The following is a 26,386-nucleotide window of genomic DNA, read 5'->3' as shown; positions in this document are numbered from 1 at the left end:
CTCACTTTTTCGATTCATCTTTCGTTGTTATATAGAAGTATAGAAGTAGTAGTGTATGTTTTGGATTAGTGTTCATTTTTTTTGTTTAAAATCAAATCAAATTGGTTCAATCTTCGTTTTTTTCCCAAATTTTCATCGACTGGGAAATTCTATTCGAATTTTTAGGTTTGAGGTTGTTCGATTGAAATTCATTGCAACATGGATGTTGGTGATTCGTGAGATTTTGAATTTTGTAGATTTTGAAATTCTGTTCTAGATCGTTTGCTGTTGTTCAATGGCGTCGGCTCAGGTGCTGCTAACTTTGCTTCGTTTCGGAAGCAAGAGCATCTGGAAGCTGGCAAGCGTCGGGTATGTGTTGATTTTGATTTTGTTCGAGATTCTGATTATAGAATTAGGGGTAGTAGTTTTGTGATTTTGATCCAGTTCCTTGGATCCTCCTGTTGCTTGGTCCAGTTCCTTGTAAGGGAATCTATGTGGACCCACTTCGAGTTCCCATGATTCTATAACATCATCGTTTTTCATCTTGAAGTATAAAGATAAACCAATTGTTAAAACTATTAGAATCACAAAAGAGATAGAGAGACCCAAGATTGCGGCTTTTCGAGTTTATCATTTGAACAGCCATAAAACACTTCCTTTATACCTGATATTGTATTTTGGCCATGTTATGTGGCTGTGGATTCTTAACTGTTTCTTGTTAGTATATTGGCCAGGACAAAAGTTTGCAAATGTAGGAAACTCTAGTAGAGAACACTTTCCAGACCTTATCCCTTTTGTTGGCTCAGGCTCATTCCGAACATAGTTTGAGTTCATTATTTCTTCTTCTGGTTATGATGGCTGTGATCTATCATTTTCTATATTCATCTCAGAGCCGTTGTGTATGATCAGTTAACATGAATAAACTGCATTCCAAATCCACATCTCAAATCAAACTCTGTCATACTCATCTCATGCCAAGTAGGTTCCCTAGATTTTCTATATATTCTTAACCAGTTGCTGGTGGATTATGTATAAACTGAGTGGACTCCTTAAGGTTCTTATGTAATATTTGGTATAAAAAGATTGTTCTCTGTGCCAAAAAGAGAGTTGATCTTCATTAAGCACGCTCGTGACAATTTGTACATAAATTCTTGGTGCTAGTGGAGCAGTATAAATACTCCACTCCTCTAAACATAAAACTAAAGTAAATATGTTGGTTATAGAATCATTTGTATTGTTCTTATTTGATATCTATTCATGGAAAATTTTGAGCAAGAGAGAGGGAGCATTATTCTGGCTTTGGTGTAAATTACGATGGTAAATTTATGGCTTGTCGCCAATTGTGTGGTTGGGTCTAATGGTCAATTGAAGAGACTAGACTCCTTGAGCATAATGAACTAATGTTTGAATTTTAGTTAGAAGATGTGTTAATATTTGATGTTTGAATTTTGGTTAGAAGAGGGGCTCATATTTAATGTTTAAACATCAAAATCCTTCTCTACAGAATCAAAATGTAGCAAAACTTGTGACATGGCTTTAGCTTCCTACTACATACAGGTAGGTACAAGTCTTACATATGTTTCAGAAATCATGCAATCCAACTTTGTCACAAAACCTGAAGATATTGTCAGCTACAACACAGACACAATTAAAAACAAAGATTTGGTCTACAACAACACAAACACTAGCACAAGCAATATGGTGGAAGAGGACTGCTACAACAACAATGATTCGGTCCTATTTTTCACAAGAGTGAATGTTCCATTCCCTTGTGATTGCATCAATGATGAATTTCTTGGTCACACGTTCCAATACCATGTTAGAACAGGAGATACCTATATGTCTGTTGCTACTGAGACTTATTCCAATTTGATAACTTCTGAGTGGCTGCATAGCTTCAATAGCTATCCATCAAATAAAATTCCTGATTCTGGAACTCTGAATGTTACTGTTAATTGTTCTTGTGGGAATAGTCATGTTTCTAAAGATTATGGTTTGTTTATTACTTATCCTCTTAGAATTGAGGATTCTTTGGAATCGATTTCGAATAAGACTAAAGTTGATGCTGAGTTGTTGCAGAAGTATAACCCTGGTGTGAATTTTAGTCAAGGGAGTGGTTTGGTTTACATTCCAGGGAAAGGTGCATTCTTATTTTGCTGTTGTATATTTTGCTGAATTTTTTGTCTTTGCTTAGCACCTTATACTTTACAAAGCTTGTCTAAATTTGTAGCATCACACATCTGCTTATAATTGTGTACTTGTTTCTTCAACTTCTTCAAACGAGTGTAATTATGAAACATTATCTCACGTTTATTTCTCTTCAATTTCCAGACACAAATGGTAAATATGTGCCTCTTCACACAAGGTAACTTCTTTTTTTTCTCACATGAAGTTAAATAGTTTTTTATATTCTTTTAACATTCTAATCTCGATGGCCTTGTTTTTTGTTTTTTGTTTGCAGCACTGGAGGTTAGTTTCAAGTTTCAATTTTAGTTAGAAGATGTGTTAATATTTGATGTTTCAATTTTAGTTAGAAGATGTGTTAATATTTGATGTTTGAATTTTAGTTAGAAGATGTGTTAATATTTGATGTTTGAATTTTGGTTAGAAGAGGGGCTCATATTTAATGTTTGTTAATATTTGATGTTTGAATTTTAGTTAGAAGATGTGTTAATATTTGATGTTTGAATTTTGATTCTGTAGAGAGCAATTTTCTCCAATTTTGTGATTGGTATATTTTAATATTATGCCTGAAATTATGATTCACTCCAATGCATTTCATTCTATCTATTTCCCCTTTCTATGAATCATTCCTTTTGAATTGCTTTAATGATCATGATCCATATGAAAATCCTTATAGAATAATAAATGTCATTAATCAATTGATCTGAAACTGTAATGACAGGACAACCGGGAGATTTTTGAGCCGTTTATTGAAGATGAAGTCCCGTTTGATGAATATTGTCAGACCATGGAAAATGATGGTACATGGGCCGGACATATGGAATTGCAGGCAGCTTCTCTTGTAACACGTAGTAATGTATGCATCCATCGGGTGAGTAGTTGCTGAAGATGCTTGATTCTCCCTACATTCTCATGTCCATTTTTTATATGATACACCAATGATTGATTAGATTGTTCATGCATTCATTTGAATGAAGATCCGGGTATGCCATTGTCGCAGTAGAGATTTGTATCCTCGGAAAAGTGCTTCTAAAATTTATTGGATTGACTTTGCATGTTGTTACTCCCTTAAGTTAAATGACATTCACATGCTTGTTTGTTTTCTTATGCAGAACATGTTTCCTCGGTGGTACATAAGAAATTTTGATGATTGTCAAGTTCGTATGGTCCATTTGTAAGTACTGTGAAAAATCGGTTTAGAACAATTGTCTCGACCTTACATATGAATTTTGATGCTTTATATGGGTATGTTGTTATTCTAGGTCTTATCACGATGGGGAACATTATAATAGTGTGCGGTTAAAGGATGATCCATGTGATGGACCTGCAAGGTCAATTATAATTAAGGTTCTTATTAAAATTCTGTTTCCTAGTTCTGAAATTTATGTCAAGAGTAGTAGCTATTTTCTGATTAATTCTAGTTTTTGAAAGGCTGATGCCGATCTTTCAGTGCCGTCACATCAAACAAAAGATAAGGCTAGCAAACCGTATGCTCAAGCTGGTAGGGCATCTTTTCAGCCGGGTACCGTAAAGTTGGTTATGGCTGGAAGTGGTTGTGAAAGCAGAGAAAAAGTGGAACAGGTGCAAAAAGTGCATGCTCTTTTTATGTTTTTTCTTCTTCCAGAAATTAGCAACTTGACATGTAAAAAAAGAATTCCTTGTTACAGATTCTAGAGCAGGTTAATGGTGATGTTGGTGCTGCAATCGAATTTCTCTCTTCTTTTTTCTATTTTTTGGTTTGTTGGCTATTAGTTTCCTTTGGGTTTGGGAGGTGATTCAAAATAAATATTTTGCTCACAAATACTGGTATAATATTATGTTCTCCTTTGACATTCTTGTTTGTTGTTTTTGCCGCTCCTTCTATCACAGAAGATTCCAAGAAACAAGGTCTGTCCGTGTGGTTCAAAAAAGAAATACAAAGCTTGTTGTGGAACCGCGTCGAGAAAACAATCCGCTAAGTATGTAGCGTACGCATCTTACACTTCTTTCTTCTGTAGTCCTGTTTTAATTTTCAACTATGCAGATAATGTCTATTGAGTGCATAAAGTTTAGATATAATTTTCATGGAACTGTTGTGATTTCATTATAGTGTAACCTAATCAAATCAAGTATAGTTCTATGGTATATGATTTCATTGTAGTGTAACCGATTATATACTTTTCTTGCATCAGTAACCAAGTTGTCGACTCCAGAAAGAGCAAAAATGAATCGAAGAAAGGGATTTCTGCAACAGCTGAAGTAACACCTGATATGGGTGCACTTTGTATCTAAACCAATAGCAAGTGTAAGACACCTTGTATTATTGTTTACATCAACTGTTTGGTGATGTGATGTCTCTAGTAAGTTTGTCCTCTTCAATTTCAATGCGTGGATAGTATTTTTATGCTGTAAAATGTAGGTTAAATTGACGGTTGGATGGTTGTAGGAGATTCGGGACTACTCATTACAGGAAGTGCTGACCAGACTGCGAAGCTATGGAATGTGCAGAGTGGTCAGCAATTGTTTACTTTCAACTTTGACTCCCCTGCAAGGTCTGTTGACTTTTCCGTTGGTGATAAGCTTGCTGTTATCACCACTGACCCATTCATGGAACTCACTTCAGCAATCCATGTCAAACGCATTGCAAAAGATCCTGCAGACCGTAAGCAACATTTTTCCTTATCTCTCTGCAAATTTGCTGACATCCAATACTAATAATGCCAATGCTTCTTTGTTCTATTCAGAGACTGGGGAGTCTTTGCTTGTTATTAAGGGCCCTCAGGGAAGAATCAATAGAGCCATATGGGGCCCCCTCAACAGAACCATTATCAGTGCCGGAGAAGACTGTATTATTCGTATTTGGGATTCTGAGGTCGGCCCTGATTTCCTATAATTATTTTGCAAACACTCAGCTGTCGCTAATAGTAATACTATCACCATCGACTACAATTGCTTCATTCTGTTTCACTTGCTTATATGTAGACAGGAAATCTACTTAGGGAGTCGGACAAGGAATCCAGCCACAAAAAGACAGTAACATCACTGGCCAAATCTGCTGATGGCTCACATTTCTTGACGGGCTCCCTTGATAAGTCTGCTAAGGTATCATCACCATCATCATCATCATTTCAATTAATTTTTTATCATGATATTATTGCAATACACCTAACCAGTTTCCTTTCTTTTTTGCAATATTTATGGATATCTTCTGGCTATTAATTAGATTTGGGATAGCAGAACATTGTCTCTAATCAAGACATATGTGACAGAACGCCCTGTCAATGCAGTTGCAATGTCGCCTCTCCTTGATCATGTATGTTTGTGTATTGTGAATTACTTAATATAAATTATGTCATGTCATGTCATGGTATTCCTATTAGTAGTCTTGGTAATATATGCAAGTAATACTGGTTGTTCATCTTTATTTGATTAATTACCTCATGTCTCCCTTGACTGCTTTGAATAAAGGTGTCCTATTTGTTTTGTTTTGTGTTGGGGCAATTTGATACAATGCATTGCTAGCAATAATGATTGGCACTGTCTAAGTTTTCCCACACTCACTTTTTTATTGTGGTGAATAGCAATAATGATTGACAATCCAATCTTGATACAATAGTCACTAATGCAACGAATGAGTGAGACTTCCGACTAAAGACCGTCCAAATTCAAGAGTTATGACTCTTATTTATGAGCCAGGAACTAAGAATTGAGCTGCAAAACCTGCCTTGAGAAAGAGAGCACAATATTGATTTTTGGCAATTGTATAATAGTTCTGATGTGTTTTCTTTCCATTCTCTTATTGTTAGGAATTGTAAGAGTAATTACATGGTCAATATTCAAATATAGTTTTAAGTTACATCATTGAAAAAGCTAACACCTTTTATCTGAAATAGAAAAACATAACAAAATACATTTGTTTCTATTATGCAGAGAACAATGAAGCTCATCTTGCTTTGGGGACTACCCTGTTTCATAGCGGAATGTGCATACAACATATGATCAGCTTTGAAGGTACAATAACGCTAATAATGTTTTTATTTTATTTTTATTTTTATTTTTATAATAATTGAAAATGATGGTGTACATTAACTTTGGTTGTTGGTTGTAGATGTATTGAAGGAGTTTACTTCTAAGAAATGCGGTAAACTTGGGAAATTGCTTAAGGAAAGTGGTAATCATGGGGTTCAGATGAAACACAAAGATTCTAGAGCACCGAAGCTAACCGTCAAGCATGTCGTAAAATTATATATGAAGAAAGTGTTATGACTTAGTTAAAATATAATTTTTATATGATTTTATAATACTTGAAATATTATGACTGTCCATGATTTTGTATACTTTTTGGTTAATATTAAAAATATTTTGACTTAGTTAAAATATGATTTTTATGCGTATGATTTTATAGTATTTACAATATTATGACTGAAAATAAAATATAACTAAATGGTGTTTATGAAATAGGGTGTAAATAGATATAATTGTTCATTTATAAATGGCGTATTTACACCCGATTTTTACTAAAATAGGGGGTAATTAAGAATATATTTACACTCGATTTTTATTAAAATAGGGTGTAATTAAAACATAATTAAGCTCAATTACACCCGATTTTTATTAAAATAGGGTGTAATTAAAACATAATTAAGCTCAATTACACCCGATTTTTATTAAAATAGGGTGTAATTAAAACATAATTAAGCCCAATTACACCCGATTTTTATTAAAACAGGGTGTAATTAAAACGTAATTACGCTCAATTACACCCGATTTTTATTAAAACAGGGTGTAATTAAAAACGTAATTACGCCCAATTACACCCGATTTTTATTAAAACAGGGTGTAATTAAAAACGTAATTACGCTCAATTACACCCGATTTTTATTAAAACAGGGTGTAATTAAAAACGTAATTATGCCCAATTACACACGATTTTTGATAAAACATGGTGTAATTAAAAACGTAATTACGCCCAATTACACCCGATTTTTGTTAAAAATAACGGGTGTAAATTCGTTAGACATTTCTCACCCTGTGGATATACACCCGATTTTTATTAAAAATAATGGGTGTAAATTTAATAAAAAACGGGTGTAAATTAACATTTTTGTACTAGTGGGAGAATCCTCCTTCAAATAGAAAAAAATTGCTTTAAAAGAAAACAATATGTGGACCTTTTTAATGATTTAATTGATTAACCCTTGGTGATAATCAATTAACCAACCCAAATAAATAAAATTTGAGTTTTGACACCACATCCTCGATTAACATCTCATTTAATCAATTAATATGCATTACAAATATGTTTAATCAATTATAGGAAGCCCTTAATCGATTAAATAATGTAAAATCTTTTCCTAATTGATTAGCCAAACTTCTAATCAATTAAGCATATGCCCAATATGATTTTAAGAGATTTTATCAAAAGAGAAAGGAGGTTTGAAAAGAATTTTGTGTGTACACGCATTGTCTAAGTACCCCAAGACTTAATCTTATTCCTATTATAATATACTATTTTAAAAGATAATTTTTACAAGTAGGTGTTATTTCAAATTCCTTTGTTATTAAATAAAAGAATATTTCTTTATTAATAATTTAAATATTTATTATTAAAGATTTAACATAAATTAAATTTACAAAAATCTTAAAATGATACGTTTTAAAAATTATCTATATAAAAATATATCCAAAAGTAATCATAGCAAAACTATAATACCAAAAAAAAATTTAGTTGTTCATTTGAATTTTTTTAATAATATATATATATATATATATATATATATATATATATATATATATATATATATATATATATATATATATATATATATATATATATAAATCTTTATTTTTTAGGGTTAATAGCCGTTTACCCTCTAACATATAGGCGAGTTTTGATTTATCCCCTTTTAAAAAAAATTGGATTACCCCCTATAATTTTTGGGCACCCTCTAAACGTGTAAAAATCAGGGAGATAAATAAAAAAAAATTTTACAGGGGTAATTTTTCCTCTTAGGAGGCAAAAGAATTAAAATTTTATTAGTATAGAGGGTAATCCAAAACTTTTTTTTAAATGGGGTAAATCAAAATTCGCCTATATAGCATGGGTAAATAGCTATTAACCCTATTTTAAAAATAGTTGTTAAAAAGGTATTAGAGATGATTGATTACAAAAAATTTAATTCTCTTTTTAGTCCCGTATGTCAACTTCAAAGATTTTTTTATCTCTCAACTTAAAAAGTTTAATGTACTATAGTGATTACTTAAATCTCAAAACGAATCATATCAGCCATTTTCATCTAATTAGTGACGGAAAAACTAAAAAATTGATTGTTAAATCTGTCACAAATTAAATAATAGACTGACATGACATATTTTGAAGAGTTAAAAGATCTATATAATACTTTTTAAATTTAAAAAACTAAAATGAACTTCAAAGTTAATTTAAAAATAAAAAATATATTAAACCATTAAAAAAAGCCCAAAAGTGATTACTAACCGGTTTATTTAAAGCATTTTTATATCCTCTTAATATATTCTTAAAGGGAAAACTTATAAAAATTCAATTTAGCTTAAGTATTTTATATTTTTGTTATGATTTTTTAATAGTATATTTTATTAACAATTTCAATTTACGTTATTTTGAAAAAAATTCATAATTTTTTCTAAAAATATTTCTGTTAAAATTATATGATTTTATTATATTGAAATATTTAATAACGAATATTTAAACTATCAGATGTGAAAATAGTTTTTTTATTTATATAGAATGAGTTTAAAATATCATCTATTAGTGGTAACAGAAATCCGGAAAATGGAATGCGAATTGAGTTTGTGACTCCACAAATTGTGAATGGTGAGATTGAGGTTAAAATTAAAGTTGTCTAGAACTGAAATATTGAGAATCAGCATTAATTATGTAGGTTCTGGGAGTTGACTTGAGCATGGACACAATCAAGCAATTCATAGAACTGGAACTTTGTTAAGCTACAAAAGATGTTTTACAACGAGGAAGGGTATTTTATACTCAGGTTCCATGCCTTTCAAGATAAGGAAGTCGTGCTGATGAAAGGTCCATACACAATTTATAACATGTCGATGCTACTAAGGGATGGGAAGCTTGATTTCAACTTGAAGAAGGACATGCTTCGTACAATACCAATTTGGGTAAAACTGCCACAACTTCCTCTATATCTATGGGTTCAAAAAAGTTTAAGCAAGATGGAAGTGCTCTGGGTACTCCTATAGTCACATATGAATACACAACACAAAAGCTTAGGGTCACATATGCTAGAATCCTTATGGAGATGGATATTACTCAAACTCTAGCAAAGGAGATCACCATCGAAGATACTGAAACCAACAAGATTAAACAGTTAGTAGAGTATGACTGAAAGTCAAAATTCAGCCAAAAATGTCAAAGAGTTGGACATAATTGTGAGGAAATACAACAAAATAAAATATCGAAAGCTTGGAAGCTAAAGCCCATACAAAAGGAAGAGATTAAGGAGTCGAAGATAGTGAACAAACCAAATGAGAAAGAAAATGCTATTTGGACCACAACGGAGAAGAATAGAAAAGGAAAAAGTCAAGCTATAGAAGGTACATCTCATCAATTGATTTGTGATAATGATTTTGATGCACTAAGGCTTTTGAATGAGCCCTTAGTGATAAAATATATAACATGATGGTATCATGAAACATTAGGGGACTAAATAAGGCATGTAAGATAAAGGAGATTAGCTCCCATCTCTGTAATCTAAAACCTGATATTGTCATCTTGTAGGAAACTATAGTAAAGTATATTAAACCCAGGCTGTTAGAGATAAATTGAAGTTTAAAGGATTAGTCCTAGACAACTATGACAAGAATTCTAATGGTTGTATATGGATGATGTGAGATGAGAACAAAGTAGAGATTAAACATATATTGAGTACCAATCAGCTGATACATTGTGGTGTGTTTGACCTCAAAGGTAACTTCTTGAATTGGCTTATAACAATTTATGCTATGAATCAACTTGAGTATAGGCGCATCTTATGGAGGAACATTGAGAAAATCCACCAGCAACATCAAGGTCCTTGGTTCTTAATTGGTGACTTCAATAATTTGTTGAAAGCTAATGACAGGATTAGGGGAAGACTGGTTACTGAAGCATAGTTTGTTTACATGGTCAATATGATGGAGAATTATGGGCTTGCTTAGATGGTTAATGAGGGTGAATACTACACATGGTCAAATAAAAAATTGATGGTACTATATACTCTAGAATAGATAGAGTGTTGGACAATCTGGACTGACTGCAAAGACATGTGGATTCTATCTTAAATATGATGACACCAAATGTTTCAGACCATGCTCTTGTTTGTCTTAAGGAGCAAACTGATATTCATAACAAAAGATACCATTTCAAGTTCAACAACGGTATTACAAGAATTGATGGGTTTCTAGCTGGTGTTGAATGTAAATGGGCAAAACCTATTTAAGGTTGACATATGGTTGTGTTGTGGAAGAAACTAAAAAGAATAACAACTCTAATTAAACGATCAATTTTAGAGTTTTTTTTTTCTAATTTGAGACAAATTTAACAATCAATTTTAGAGTTTTTTCGTCGCAAATTTGACAAAAGGACAAATATAATACTCTTTGAACAGTTAAAGAATTAATATGATATTTTTTTTAAATTAAAGGACAAAAATGAACTCAAAATTATATACAAGACAAAAAAGATATTAAGTCTTAAATAAATACGTAGATAAATAATATTTACGAAATCACTCGGTTAATATATATTTATTATTAAAACTTTAATATATAACTGGATTTTATAATTTATCACTTATCCTTTTTTTATTATTAAGAAGTCCTTTGAATCTTTTCAATTATTGAAAGTCCATCGATTTCTTATGACATTTTAATTTTCTTTAATATAAATCATTTGAATTTTAAACTAAAAAAAATTATAAATAGTAAACAATTTTTAATTTTTTCTGAAAAGTCAATGTATTCAAAATCTTATAAAATCTTCTAGACTCTTATATGATAAAATATTTATTGAAATGTCAATTTCAAAATGGAGTACAATTCTTTAGGTGTGGTTCTTACTATTTTCTAATGAAAATATGACAAATATACTTAAATATTATTTAGTGAATGAAAATAGGAAAAATTTGCATACATATTAGAGAAAATTATACACTTGTCATATTTTCATTGGCAAATAGTAAGAACCACACCTATAGAATTGTACCTAAGATTTTTACTTTCAAAATTGCCATAATCAAATTGTTATTTTGACTCGTTATGTTTAAGTAAAATTAAAACATAAAATCGTGAAATTTATCTTATATTAAAATAATAATAAATTGATATGTAAACATATTTTATTACCTTTTTTTATTAGACTTAGGTCCTCTTTAATATTAAAAAAAAATAAAAACACGATATATATATATATATATATATATATATATATATATATATATATATATATATATATATATATATATATATATATATATATATATATATATATATATATATATATATTAAGTTACTATAAAATATAATATTTATAAATTTGCATCAAACTACTTAAACTATCCATCAAATCATTAAAAATAATATCAAAAAAATTATCTAAAAATCAAGAGTTTCATAAGTTTTTCATGTTTAAAAGAACAAGTGTAAAAAATGTGGAAGGAGTTTTCAATAGGAAAAATATAAAATGATATTATAAAAATTTGATAAAAAAATAATCGGGTCAAAGAAAAAAATCAACGATTTTATGCTATTTCTCCAATTTCAGGGAGAAGTTTTCGCGAGGTAAAAAATAAAATGAAAATATGACAAGTGTATAATTTAAGTACAATTCTTTAGATGTGGTTCTTACTATTTTCCAATGAAAATATGACAAGTGTATAATTTTCTTTTACACGTATCCAAATTTATCCCCTTTCCACTCACTAAATCATATTTACGTATATTTGTCATATTTTCATTGAAAAATAATAAGAACCACAGCTAAAGAATTGTACTTAAATTTTATCCTTTAATATATCCCTAAAATAGAAGAAAGTTTTATGCGATGAATCTATCTTTGCTTTATATATTTGCATAATACTATGTGCTACCACCGGTTGAACTTAAGCTTGATTTCATTGTTTTAACATGCATTAAATAAAGTAAATATAGTAAACTACTCTCTTTGGTCTCACATAAGTAAATTAAATATCTCAACTTTCCATTTTTTTTACCAATTCTTTTATTTAGATTTGAAATCAGAGTGGTATAATCTAATTGAATACACTGAATCAACACAAGTCTATAATAATTATAAAAATATAAAGCAATATATTCTTCTGTCTAATATTTTCTTTTATTACAAAAAGTTTGTACTAAACAAAAATATAAATAAGAAAAACATTGTCTAATACTTTGTTCTCAATGCTCTCTTTTATCAAAGAAAATAATGAGAGGCGAGAGTGTAACAAAGGTAACAAAGCGAGAGATAAGTCGCAAAGGAAGTAAGGCAAGAACATGGCTGATGATGGGCAGCGAGGGGCAGAGACATACGGTGGAGGCCGGGAAGCAGATGATAATGCAGCGGACCGGGCTAACCGCTAGAGACCTTAGGATTCTTGATCCTATGTTGTCTTACCCTTCAACAATTATGGGTCGTGACAAAGCAATGGTCTTAAACTTGGAACAAATAAAGGCTATTGTTAGTGCACATGAGGTTCTTTTGCTCAATTCTAGAGATCCCTCTGTTGTTCCTTTTGTTGAAGAACTTCATGCAAGGATTCTTCATCACCATAATGATATTATTATTCATTCTCAGGTAAGATAGTCTTACCCCCTCAGTAGAAACATAGATTATTATTGAAATGGTCAAAAATTAATTTTGATTAACAATATGTTTATTGTTAAAAAAATTATACTTAAATAAATTTACATAAAAATGAATTAGTAACAATTCTGAAAGTATGTCTCAAAAAATAAAAATTGAAAATAAAACTTAAATTTATATGTAAGAAATTTAAATAATTTTTTAATAATTTAAATTAAAATTCTGATTTCATAGTTTCCGACATCAGATTTATCTATTTGGTAAATGTTTCTTTTGGGAATCTATTGGCTATTAAGTCAAAAACAAAAACAAAAAATTATTCTAATTTGTTATACGGTGAATTATAACAATTAAATTATAAAAATAATTAAAAATTTATATTAATTATCTTTTTGGTAGCAAAATATAAATAAAAAATAAAATGTATTTGATCTAAATTTTGAGTCAAATACATTTATCTTTTTTAATTAATTTGCATATATTTTGTAGGTAAGAAAATACTTTTGAAATACATACATGGGTTATACAGATTTGTTAACAATGCAAATACTTTCTAATATAATGTATACATTTAAATTATAAAATTCTGATATTTGAAATTAGGCCATCAGATTTATCCATTCTATAAATGTTGGTCTGAGAATCTATTGGTTATTAAGTCAAAAAAAATTATTAAAATTTTTTATACTGTCAATTTTAACATAGATTATAAAAATAATTAAGCTTTTATAATAATTATTTTTTGGTAACAAAATATAAATTAAAAAAAAGAAGAAGAAGATGTATTTGATCAAAATTTTGAGTCAAATACATTTATCTCTTTGAATTATTTTGCTTATATTTTGTATGCAAGGAAGTACTTCTGAAATTACATATATGGATCATATTGATTTGTTGAGGTTGTAAATACCTTCCATTATAGTGTATAGAAATTAAGCTTAAAATAATTTAAATGTTTTTCCTTTATTTTTACCAAAATTACTTTTGGTCACCAATTCTTAATTTTTTTTTTTTTTTACCTTTCTTTACAATCTTTGAGATTCACCTTTTTTTTTTTTTCTTTTATGGTATAACACAAATCTCAAACACTCAATGTTTCATTGAACTCCTCCGACACTTTATCTTTAAATTTTCATTTTTCAAAATAAATTTAAAATTGTATGACTTTAAGCATTTTTTTTACCGAATTTTATAACTTTAAACATGAAAAACTCGATTTTTAAAGACTATACAATTAGATTTAAAGAATTTTATTTAATGATGTCACATCACTAATACATAAATAATAAGATGTCATGTCATAAAAACTGGTGAAAACAAATGTGTATTTTAAACAAATCGATATCAATTTTATGCGTTCATCTATGTGTTTTATGTGTTGATCTATGTCTTTTAGCTATATGAATGCGGCTTAATGTTGCTTTAATTTTCTCCTTTCTTCTTGTATTGGCTTGAGTATTTTTTATACCCTCTTCAATATATTTATTTTTATTTATAAGACAAAAATAAAAATCGAAACATTTACTTTTTTTTAAAGAAAATCCATACACACATTTTTTCTTGAAAGTGATTCAAAATTAAAGTTAAACTTTAAAATTCTGGTTTTCAAACGTAATTTTCATTATTAATTTTATTGCTCGTCTCATCTTTCACCTTAATAAATATATATTTAAGATAAATAATTTTAATTAGTCTAAATCAATTTGTATGAAACTAAAAAGTAAAAACACACTAAAATTAAGAGTATTGATTTTACCATTTAAAAAAGAAAATCATATTTTGTCCGTTGTCTTTTATTTTTGTATAATCTTAATTATATATAAGTAGATTAATATTAAAAAAAAACTAAAATTATTATTATGTGTAAAATTATTTTTTGTATCATAATATTACTTATGTTAGAATAAAAATATCATTTTTTTAGATTGATTTGTTTAAATTAATCTATTACCAAAGAATTTATGATATAAATTAAAAAACCTTATCAAAATCAAAACATGTTATAATATTTCTTTTAATATTTTTTAATCATAATTTATAAAAAATTTATGATAACTTAAAAAAACAACTTATATAATATATATAAAAAAACAATTGAAATTTATTTTATTTTTTATTTTAAAAATAACTTATAAAAAAATATTCTTAAATATTTATTTCAATACGTATTTGCACTGTCTACTCCAAATAAATTCATTACTCTTTTGATTTATTTCTGTCATATAATTCACTATTATCATACATGCAGGATGATGAAGATAGGAAGGATGAAGATGAAATAAAGCAAGTTAATGACAATAAGAAGATTATTCCATTTGAGTTTGTGGTGTTGGAGGCATGTCTTGAAGATGTTATAAGTTCCTTAGAAAACGAGGTGTGTAATAACTTTGTCTATTTGTTTGATTGTTTTTGTTTAGTTGTTGGTTTTCAACATTATATTTGCTTTATGTTGATTGTTTTGTAGGCAAATATTTTGGAACTTGAGGCTTATCCTGCTCTAGATAAGCTAACCTCAAAGATTAGTACTCTAAATTTGGAACGTGTTCGTCATGTTAAGAGTCGATTAGTTGCCTTGACTGCTCGTGTTCAAAGGGTTAGAACTTTTTCCTATTATCATTGTCTTTTATTTATATTAATGTCAAATTTCCAATTTATTCATTTTGATAATTAGTGCATAGATAATTTTGATTATTTAATTTATTTACTTATTTTTTATTTTGTATTTTTTTGGTTTTTTCCTTCAATTTTTGAAAGAACAGAGAAAAAGGCTGCACTTAATTTATTTGTTTATTTGTTTATTTGTTTATTTTTGGTTTTTTCCTTCAATAAGGCTGCACTCCACCACTAAATTTCAACAACAAAATAAAAACAATGTCACATATATTGTTTTCTCATTTCGATCCGAAATGATCTAATTTAAGTTGTAGGGAATGAACAACTTTCCCATTTACCACCAGAGTCTTGAATAAAAAACTATAAATAAGTTTTTTTTATAATAAATTTAAATTAAGAGGAGTATTAGAGGTGCTCTAACCCAATTAAAATAAATCGAGAGCTAAAGCAACCCTCGAATCATAAACTGAGACACGAGAAACAACACCAATCAATTCATAGAGAATTGTTATAGTTGTTATGAGATAGAGCAAACCACTCCCAAGATCTAAACTTAACCAAATAAACCAAATCCTTAATGTTTACGAAAGTTCTTGCACAATGGATTCTATTTCTACAAAACCAAATAAACCAACACCCCTAAGACCACACATACCAACACAACAAACGCAAAACCTCAGACCCCAAACCTTCCATAAAGTAATCAAAATGTTCAACCAAATTAGAAACAACATTAACCTCGACACACCTCAACCAAGAACACATATGTAGCCACAAGTTACAACTAACCTCACAATTAAAATCCGGTGAACAATATCTTCTTCTTCTTTGAAACATAGAGGAAACACCAAATCATGAATTCCATTGATAACATTCCTCCTTTCCAATTCAACTTGAATTTTTAATTTATTTATCAATAACCTCCATATGAAAATTTGATTTTACTCGGTAAGTTTGATATTCATAACTCATTAAGAACTTGCAAAACCTCCTCCTTCATAGCTTAATCCTTCTGCTTGATACTCACCAATAGGACATAATTATTCTTGATAGAAAATCCAGCACCGCCTTATTGGACCTAACCTCCTGAATAATATCGATTAGCTGATTTCTGCCACAAATTCTTCATAACGAGAAAAATCGAGAGGAACCTGCATGACAAAAGAGGCTATTAAACTGTTGAGACAGCAAAATCTAACCAATCCAGATGTGCTTCCAAAACCAAATGTTACTACCGTTTCCTAGCTTATACTAAATTTCCTTGGTGAGCCAAATACACTTTTCGGTCCCAGCCGTTGTTAAGCCGACAAAATCTTTCCACCTGATAGACATACTCTTAACTGACACCAAACAAGGACATTCCATCATTTGAGCATGCACGTCTCCATATCTAAAGGACATAATCTTGAACCAAAATGAATTGGGTTCGGACAATACTCTCCACTTCCATTTACTAAGCAACGTCAAATTGAACTTCTCGCAGTCTTTGACTCCTAAACCTCCATGCTCCTTAGACTTGCATATTATATACCAACTAAATCAATTTATTTTCTTCTTCAAATCTCCCTTACCTCACATAAAATCTCTTTGCAATTTCACTATGTCAAAAATCACACCTTTATGAGCTTTGAAAAATGAGAACTGAAAGACTGGTAAGTTTGTCAAAATATCATTAAGAACCACCAAACTTGCTCCAATAGACATTCGTTTCCCTTGCCACTTGGAAAGTTTCTTTTTCATCTTGTCCAAAATATGGTTCCAATATGCTCTTCTCCTAGGATTCGATCCTAGTTGAATACCTACAAAATTAAAAGGGGGCAGTACCGATAAAACAAGCAAGAAATTTTGATGCGGCACTCAAAAATCCTCTTGCTAGTTAATGCCATAGACCTTAATTTTACTCAAATTCACACCCAACCCCAATGCTAACTCAAAACCACACAAAAATGCTTTAAAAATCCATAAATTATCCAAATAACCATTGCTAATAAATATTGTATCATCACTGAAATGAAGAAGTTTGAAATCCACCTCATCATTGAAATTGAACCCATGAAGCTTCTCCAACCGAATATCATTAAACCTGAAATCTCTCCTGCAACTATAAAAAACAAAAATGGAGATAAAGGGTCCCCTTGACGAAGACCTCTACCAACCTCAAACTTTGCTGAGAGACTGCATTTTGTAATAGCTTATGAATGCATTTCATAGGATAATTAAGTACTTGTTGGGTAGAATAAATTTTGGTTTAAGGTGGCTTAGGTGGATGGACATGTTGGTCTTTTTGAGTTCTATGTCGGTTCTTATTAATGAACCCCGCCACCTCTTTTTCCATAATTTCCTAGAAACTCTTAAAAAAATCATGTTATACATGTCTGGCCCGAGACTTTTATCCCCCTCACAGTTCCACTCCACCTCTTTGATCTCTTCCAACAAAAAAGGAGCCTCTAACGAGGAAGCCTCGATACTAGAAAGTGAATTGAATTGAACACCATAAACCTTGCACCTACTATACTCCTTTTTAATAAATATATTCTCGCAAAAAGATATAGTTTCCAACTTGATAACATCCACGTGATCAATTCTCCCATTACTTGTATCTAAACCCACAATCGAAATTCTTTTATACCTATCCTTCAAATAATTGTGAAAATACTTTGAATTCCTATCCCCCTCCTTGACCCACTTACACCTTGACTTCTTCCTGAGTACCTCAAACAAAAGTCAAAGTAAGCGATCCTTCACCAACTTCTTACAAGCTTCCCCTTTGCCTGCTACTACTAAATTATCCAATTCGTTGATCTTTTTAACAACTTCTTAAACTTGCACATCCAAAATACAAAAAATAATTCAACTCCACATTCTCAGTTGAACTTTAAGGTGTTTTAAATTCTTCTTCATCATACAAGCCCCTTTACCTACTACCACATTAGTATCCCAAACTAATTTCACCAAAGAGATAAAATCCTGATGATCAATCTTGATGATCAACCCAATTAATGTCCTCACTTCTAATCCATATTGGATTGTGATATTAAATATCCCTAAATCCTATCTCTTGAGCCCTTAATTTCCATCAAGCAATCAAACCTTCAGAAACAAGAAACAGATCAAGATGTCTCATAGCGGATTCATCAGCCTTTAACTAGGTAAATTGCCCCCAGCTTGAGGGAGATCCACAAGGTCAAGTTTAACAATAAACTCCGTGAATTCTCTCAACTCCACCATATTAATTACCGAACTAGTCCCTTTCCTTTCCTTATCCCTCTTAATTGCGTTGAAGTCACCACTAATACATCACTCCCCTACATCAAAATTTTCCTTCCAAGATAATAACTCCTTCCATAACAAACGCTTCAAATTAATATTACATGATGAATAAATGTTCACTAGATAAATGATGGTTCCTTCCAAACAGTATAATTAAGATTATTAAAACAAGAAGTTTCAAATGTCCACATTACTCGCATCCATAAAACCCGTTAAAGCTTATTTCTTTTGAGATGTATTTATGTACATAAAACCACCATTCAATGAACTATTCGAACACCTCATAAATAAGTTCAAAGCTTCCCATTGAAACAAACTCAGATTTTCCATAAACCAACTTACTATGAAAATATGATATCCCATATTAAGTTCTCTACATACCCTACTATACATGAAGCTTCCAACCCCATTTTCTTAGGGAGTTCTATCCATTTTCTTCTTCTCTTTTTCGATTTCCGGACATTGCACAACATAAAGCTTAGTAAGATGGCGCAAATGAGTATTGATGGTTTTCGCAGCAAGCATTCTAAATCACTTCAACACTTTCTTTAAGTAACTATATTTACATAAGAACAGTTCATCATTTTTAAGTTTCTTATGATTTCTATCCCTAAGACCCTCTTAGCTTCACCAAAATATTTAATTTTAATTTTCCATTCAAAATGTCATTTAGCTTACCATATCTTTCTTGCAAAAGCTTGTTATCAAGAAATCATCAACATATAGATGTAGGAAAATATTGACCTCTTCATTCATATTCAATATGAACACATAACTATCATAGCCACATATCACAAGACCATGCTTAAGAAGAAATTAATCAAACTGAGAATACCATTGCTTAGGATTTTGAGTTAAACTATACAAATATTTCATCATAATTCACACATTAGACATGTCTTGTATACAACCTTAAGGTTGCTCAATTTAGATTGTCTCTTCAAGTCTCCATTCATGAAAGTCTTTTTGACATTCATTTTTCCAACTAAAGATTACATTGATTCACAATTTCTATAAGGAACCTAATAAAACAATACATTACCAAAGGTGAAAAGATTTCATTGTAGCTGATTCCTTCCACCTGAGTAAAACCATTTGCATCCAACTATCTTTTTCTCTTTAGTAGTGTCTCACAGGTTCCCACATATGCTTTTTCTCTAATAGTATGTTGCTATTGTAGGGTGTTCTTATCTAGAATTAGAAGCGAGTGCTTCAACTTATTCTCATCTCTAGTCTCACTAGCGGGAACTTGTTCTTCAAATCTGAGTCACTTCCACCTTATATCTGATTCTTTCATATTTAGTTTTTTTTCATTTCATCCCCATATAATTCTTATCAAATGTAACATCCATGCTTATGATAAACTTTGATCCTCCATGTTCCATCTTCCATAATTTGTATCTCTTCACACCTTCATGATAACTAATGAAAACACACTTCACAACCATAAATCAAGTTTATATTTCTGAATATGTGCAATGACAAAGCTTTAAAAATCTTCAAATTAGAGTAGTCTATCGATTTCCCACACCAAACCTCAATAAGTGACCTGAAGTCTATTTCTATGAATATACATCTATCGATCAAATAAGGTGCACTAAAAACCAATATTTTTAAAATTGGACCAGGCCAGCCAACTTAATCAAATAAAATGAAAACCATATTTAATACCAGTTTGGCAAAAAAAATTGAATTCACTAAGTACCTGTGGAAAACATATAAAATCTTCTTGGACGGGCGAGAATTGGAGGAACCGCTAAACTGTAACTAGTTCTTGGAAACCATGCAGTTAAACTTTTCTTCTTTAAAAATATCTTTTACTTACCAAAAAATCTCTAATGATTCTCTCTTGTCTACCCCCATTAGTTCATCTTTCTTGGTCTACCATTAGAGATGAATTGTAAATGGTCACTTTTCACATAGTAGGGTTAGGTCTCATTGTGAAAATGAAGTTTTATTAGTTTTAAGTGTATTGTTTATCATTTGTATGGATAATAGATTCATCTCAATTTATTACATTGTGGTTGAGATGCTTCTATGAATAAAGCTAAATAATGTTGAAGAAGTTAGGTTTGTTTGGTATTTATTAAAAATATATAAAAAAACAACCACCCACCGATTCGATATATTCATCCGTCACAAGCAAAATAGATCTCCAGAGAGAGCGGGAAGGAGGAAGGAGAACTTGAACACATGTTAAAACAAAAGGAGGGAAACTGGCCACCCATCTCACCCTTAAATACCCAACCACTTGAGTAGATCCCACTTCCAGTCAAGCAGAGAAACGATAAAACCCGGAGCATGGGCTTGAACCCACTTCTATGCCAAATTGGTGATTAAAAATATCCAATGATTAACCGTCAAATGAACCTGTCTAAAAATAACTTTATTACCCATATTCCAAATAGCATAGACTATTGAAAATAAGATAGAGACAAGACCTATATACGCTAGTTTCCCCTCCCCCAAACCTAAAAACAGTTGAAACACCCCTAAGAACGACCCGACAAAGGCCTTGGCCTCCCCTCTCCACTACTTAGACACCCTCATAAGGTCCTCAATCCTACCCCCAACTGCTAAGCAAAACCAAGCAAACTATACCTTGCTAAAAAAATATCTCCCCACAATGAAGGTAGATTCATACGAATCATCCATCTCCATTTACTAAATAGAGCAAGGTTAGCACGCCTAATATCACTGACACCTAAATCGCCGGCCCTTTTGGCCTTACACACATCCGCCCACTTTACCCAAGTAACCTTAATACCCCTTTTAGAAACCTCCCTCTTAGAGAAACCTCCTCTGTAACCAATCAACTTCTGACAAACTGAAGCAGGCCCCTTCATCAAAGACAAAAAGAATACTAGAATGAAGTTCAACACCGAATTCATATATACCACCCTCCCTCCAATACTAACAAATATATTCCTCCAAGAAGCTAATCTCTTAGCGACAAGATGAAACAGATGATCCTAAGTCCCTTTCTTCCGAGGGTTCGAACCCATTAGAATCTTTAAATACTTAAAACGAAGGGTATCCACCTTACAGTGCAAAAAATCCTCAACCCTATCCAGAAAATATTTGTCCATATTTACACCTTAAACTCAACTATTAGCAGTATTCACTTTAAGACTCGTGGCAAGTTTGAATCTTATGAGAACCACCTTAATTGTCAAAAGTTATTAATAGACAAAGCCCCCACAATCATGTATCATCAACATACTAGAGATGAGACACTTGTAACCATTTATTACCTGCCTTAAACCCTCCTTATGAACCAATCAAAACCCCTCTTTTTAAAGAAGCACCAAGACCCTCGATAACCAAAAGAAAGAGGAAGAGTGCCAATAAGTCTCCTTGGTTCAGACCCTTCTGGATATTGAACTCCTCCGTTAGGCACCTATTCATCCATACAAAAAGACTCATAAAAAAGACACAAGATCTAATTTAAGCTCTCCACCTACCATAAACCCCAAACCTCACCAGCAAGTAGTCCAAGCAAGACCAGCTAACTGAGTCATAAACCTTTTCAAAATCAAATTTCAACACAAAACACTCCCTTTTTGACCTCATAGAAAGATATAAGACCTAGTCTAGAGCAACCACACGATCCACAATTTGCCTCCCCTTAACAAAGGTCAAGTGCTCAAAAGAAATTAAATTTTCCATAACCCGTGTCAGCCTAACCATCAATGCCTTAGCCACTAATTTATACAAAGAACGATGAAGAGAGATTTGCCTAAAATTTCCCTAGCCCATGGGAGAATCTACCTCAGGGATAAGGGAAACAAAATGACGTTAGACTCTTTGGTAGAACATTATTATGAAAAAACTAGTCAAACATCTCAAACACCTATGACTTAATAAGCCCCTAAAACTTCTGGTAGAAAGAAAAATTAAACCCATATAGGCCTCTAAAAAGTGTTGGGTAAGGAATCATCTGCCCTCTAAAATATTGGTTTAAAAAGTATTAGATTATATACATAAAAAAATATAAAATATGTATATATTTATTTATAATTTGGTTTAACCACAGTTTTTACCGGTTGAACTAGTTAAGCTATAATTTGGAGGTCTCACCAGTTTGATCTTCAGTTTAATTTTTAAAACATTGATACAAACTTGAGCCCATAAACTCTTTAACAACTAACCCTTTATTTACGTGTTCAGGTAGGCTATTTAGTTAAGGCGTGACAACTATGATTCTATATCTTTTGTTTCCTGATTCATTAAATTTCTTTAAGGCTATGTTTGGGAGTTTGGAGGGGAGGGCTTTGAAAAATATGAAGAATTGGGTGAAAAGGCTAAAAAGATTTTGGGTAGGAGGGTTTTGGAGGGTTTGAGTTTATTCATAACATCAAAAACCCCATAAAATGGGGGAACTCAAAAATTGTATTGTAGAAGGGTTTTGGAGGGTTTTGAAGGGCTTACATAAATTTTCCAAATATCTTTTAGGTTGTTATAGTATTATGAAAATTAAAAATTTATTAATTATAATGACTCTTTTATCATTCTAAACAAAATCATTTTTTAAAAAAATGTCAAATAATTTCCTATATTTTTTTAAAATTTCATTTTTGGAAGCCTTCCCCTCCCCTCCAAACTCCCAAACATAGCCTAAAAGAAACTCGACAGCTATTTTCAATTCTTAAAACTTTCTGTTTAGTTTCCAATTCTATTAACCAGATTTGTATAAACTTTTATACAGACAATATATCAAAGTATGAATCCAAATCTGATTATTAGTGTAAACCTATAACCATTTTCAGGTAAGGGACGAATTAGAAAAATTGTTGGATGATGATGGCGATATGGCTGAACTATATCTTACAGATAAATTGTCTCAACAGAAGTTTGAAAATTCTTCTACAGCCTCATCCATGAATAACAATGGAGATGACATCATGATGAATCAAGTTCTTCAACCAAATATACCTGACAGGCATTCAATTTCATTATATATATACTTCTTAATTCTTATAATAACAATTATTGTATATCTTATATCCTTCTTAATCTATCAGGACTCGGTCCGAAATATCATTGGAACAAGGTGGAGATTTAATCAATCATGAAGATTCTGAAAGTGTTGTTATTGGCCAAATACCTAAAACCCAGGCTGGTACTGTCAACAGTGGTGTAGGAAGTGTTGAGGAGCTTGAGAAGCTCTTAGGAGCATACTTTGTGCAAATCGGTAGCACCCTGAACAAACTATCCATGGTACGCAATCTTATATATATAAATCAGATATATCAGTTATTCAATAAATCTAAAAAGTGAAATTTTGCTTATGATATTATATCTTTGGATTGTGTTATTGAAGTTGAATGAATACGTCGAGGACACAGAGGACTACATAAACATTACATTAGATGACAAACAAAACCGCATTCTGCAAACTGGAGTTCACATAGGCACAATAATGGTGATTATGAATAGCTTTATTTTGGTGACAGGAATCTTTGGCATGAATATTCACATTGATATATATGATGCTGAAAAGGATAAGTTGTTCCTTGTGACAGTTTTTCTATGCACTGCTGCTTGCTTAATCTTATATTTTCTTGCCATGGTTTGGTACAAGAAAAAGAAAGTGCTGTAAATGATAAGTAGAAAAGTTGTCACTGTTTGTATGAGTTCAATTATATGATTATATAGACATCAAATTTTATTTATGTTGGATGTTTTGTTTTACAATAATAAGTTGATACTTAGATATATACAATCTTATACTAGTTTTTGTAATTAAGTATATTGTATTTTGAAATTAATGGATTTGATTTTAGATAGTGTTAAATTTTATTGACTTAGACTGTGTTTAGTTAAATAGCTCTATGAAATATTTATTCGGTGAGTTTTTAATGCAAAAGTGCTAAGATGTATTTTTGGCATGAATATTCACATTGAACTATATAATTATGGTGGGATGCTAGAGTTTCTGGTCAGTTTTTGGACATTCATTTGCTTGCGAAATCTTATATTGGCTTTTCATGCTTTATGTTGTGAAATTAAATGATCAGGCAATAACAACTTGGTATGTGAGAAGAAAAATAATACCAACCACCACTGTTATATTTAAGTTCATTTATGCAGGTTGTTGGTGATAATTTGTAATGCTATAACTATGTAAGATTCTGAGTACTTTTTGTACTCTGCTACTGTTATATATAAATACCTCATTGCTTACCAAAAAAAAAGTTATGGAAACTACGCGACATTTTTTTTTTCAGCTTATTTTTTTAATGGTCATGAGTATGATTTTTAAAAGTATTATTTTAGTATTTTTAAACACGTTCCATTTTTTTAGTTGGATTTCATAATTGAAGGAATATGTTCAATTTTTTTTATCTCAGTTTGAAGAAACAATCCATGGTAAAATCTATATATTTTTTAATTTTATATTTTAACATGTACTTTTTTAAAATAAAATTGAATTTAAATTATTTTGAAACAAAATTAAACTTAAATTAACAGAACAAATAAATTTTTTTTAAATCGAACATAATAGAACCTAAACAGAATAAAACTAAAATGACATAGTACTGCACTTTTTTTTACAACAAAACTATAACACATACAAATGATTAGTCAATAAAGACAAAAATCAAAGTGTAAATTTCAGAAGGGACGTCCCAAATGTTTTGTTTAAGGAAACAAAAAAGACAATGAAAAGAAATGATGCAGACTCGTACATGTTTCTCACAAACTGTTTCGCTCTGAGACTTGGGTACTTTAGTTCTATAGATAATTTATGAAACTTAGCAACCTTGATTACAATGTATGAGCTTGCTACTTATACTAGTCTAGTACAAAAATGGACGAGGGCATTTGACAGGATCGACGTTGGGGTCACAGGAACGAAACTCGTCTGAGTTAATGAAATCAGTCTTTAAAGGTACTTGTAATCTGCCCATTACACCATTGGTAAGTACAACCTACTATAGGATGGGATCACTATTTAGTGAAAGGGGTGCACAATAGAGTGCAATGCTGGAATTTGGGAAAACATTTATAGAAAATTACATGAAGGTGATGAAAGAAGAAACATAAAATTCTAACATGTATCAGGTATCAAATCCGAGCAGTAAAATGAAGGTAAAATTGTTGGATCATATAACTAATCAAACTTTGATATCTTGAAAGACGAACAATCTTGACTAAGGGTTAAGGATTGAGAGCTTGCAGAAACCCTAGCAAGACTTTTATAAATGGAATAACAAACGCTAAAAGAAGGTACTCACTTTTGAAAACCTAAAACATTTCACTCTGTTTCGATCATTCATTGACTTGAGCATTACAGTGTTTTGCATTTCACCCCAACGCATCACCAAATCGAGAAAGAACCAGTTAGACCAAAACCATATCGGAGATAGTTATCTTATAAAATCTCCTATTCATTCTTGAGTTATTTTAGTTTGAACATATCACTTATAAATTGATTCATTTTAAATCAACCTTCGACTAAAACATAAATTATACAAAATTAAATTTAATAATAGTTACATAAAATTAAAT

General features: G+C 30.8%; 1 protein-coding gene and 1 pseudogene across 1 annotated transcript; both read left to right on the top strand.

Moving 5' to 3' along the window:
* Window positions 1-4,578: 4,578 nt before the first annotated feature.
* Window positions 4,579-5,503, top strand: LOC131647975 (eukaryotic translation initiation factor 3 subunit I-like). The gene is made up of 4 exons (XM_058917783.1): window positions 4,579-4,804; window positions 4,887-5,014; window positions 5,125-5,244; window positions 5,366-5,503. The coding sequence occupies exons 1-4, from the start codon at window positions 4,579-4,581 to the stop codon at window positions 5,486-5,488; spliced, it is 597 nt and encodes a 198-aa protein (XP_058773766.1). The 3' UTR covers window positions 5,489-5,503.
* A 7,074-nt stretch (window positions 5,504-12,577) lies between these two features.
* Window positions 12,578-24,520, top strand: LOC131611052 (magnesium transporter MRS2-F-like; annotated as a pseudogene).
* Window positions 24,521-26,386: the final 1,866 nt, after the last annotated feature.

This window comes from Vicia villosa, linkage group LG1 (genome assembly GCF_029867415.1).
Source record: "Vicia villosa cultivar HV-30 ecotype Madison, WI linkage group LG1, Vvil1.0, whole genome shotgun sequence".
NCBI lineage: Eukaryota > Viridiplantae > Streptophyta > Magnoliopsida > Fabales > Fabaceae > Vicia > Vicia villosa.
Note: the sequence above shows the minus strand (reverse complement) of the source record. Positions and strands in the feature narration are given on the sequence as shown.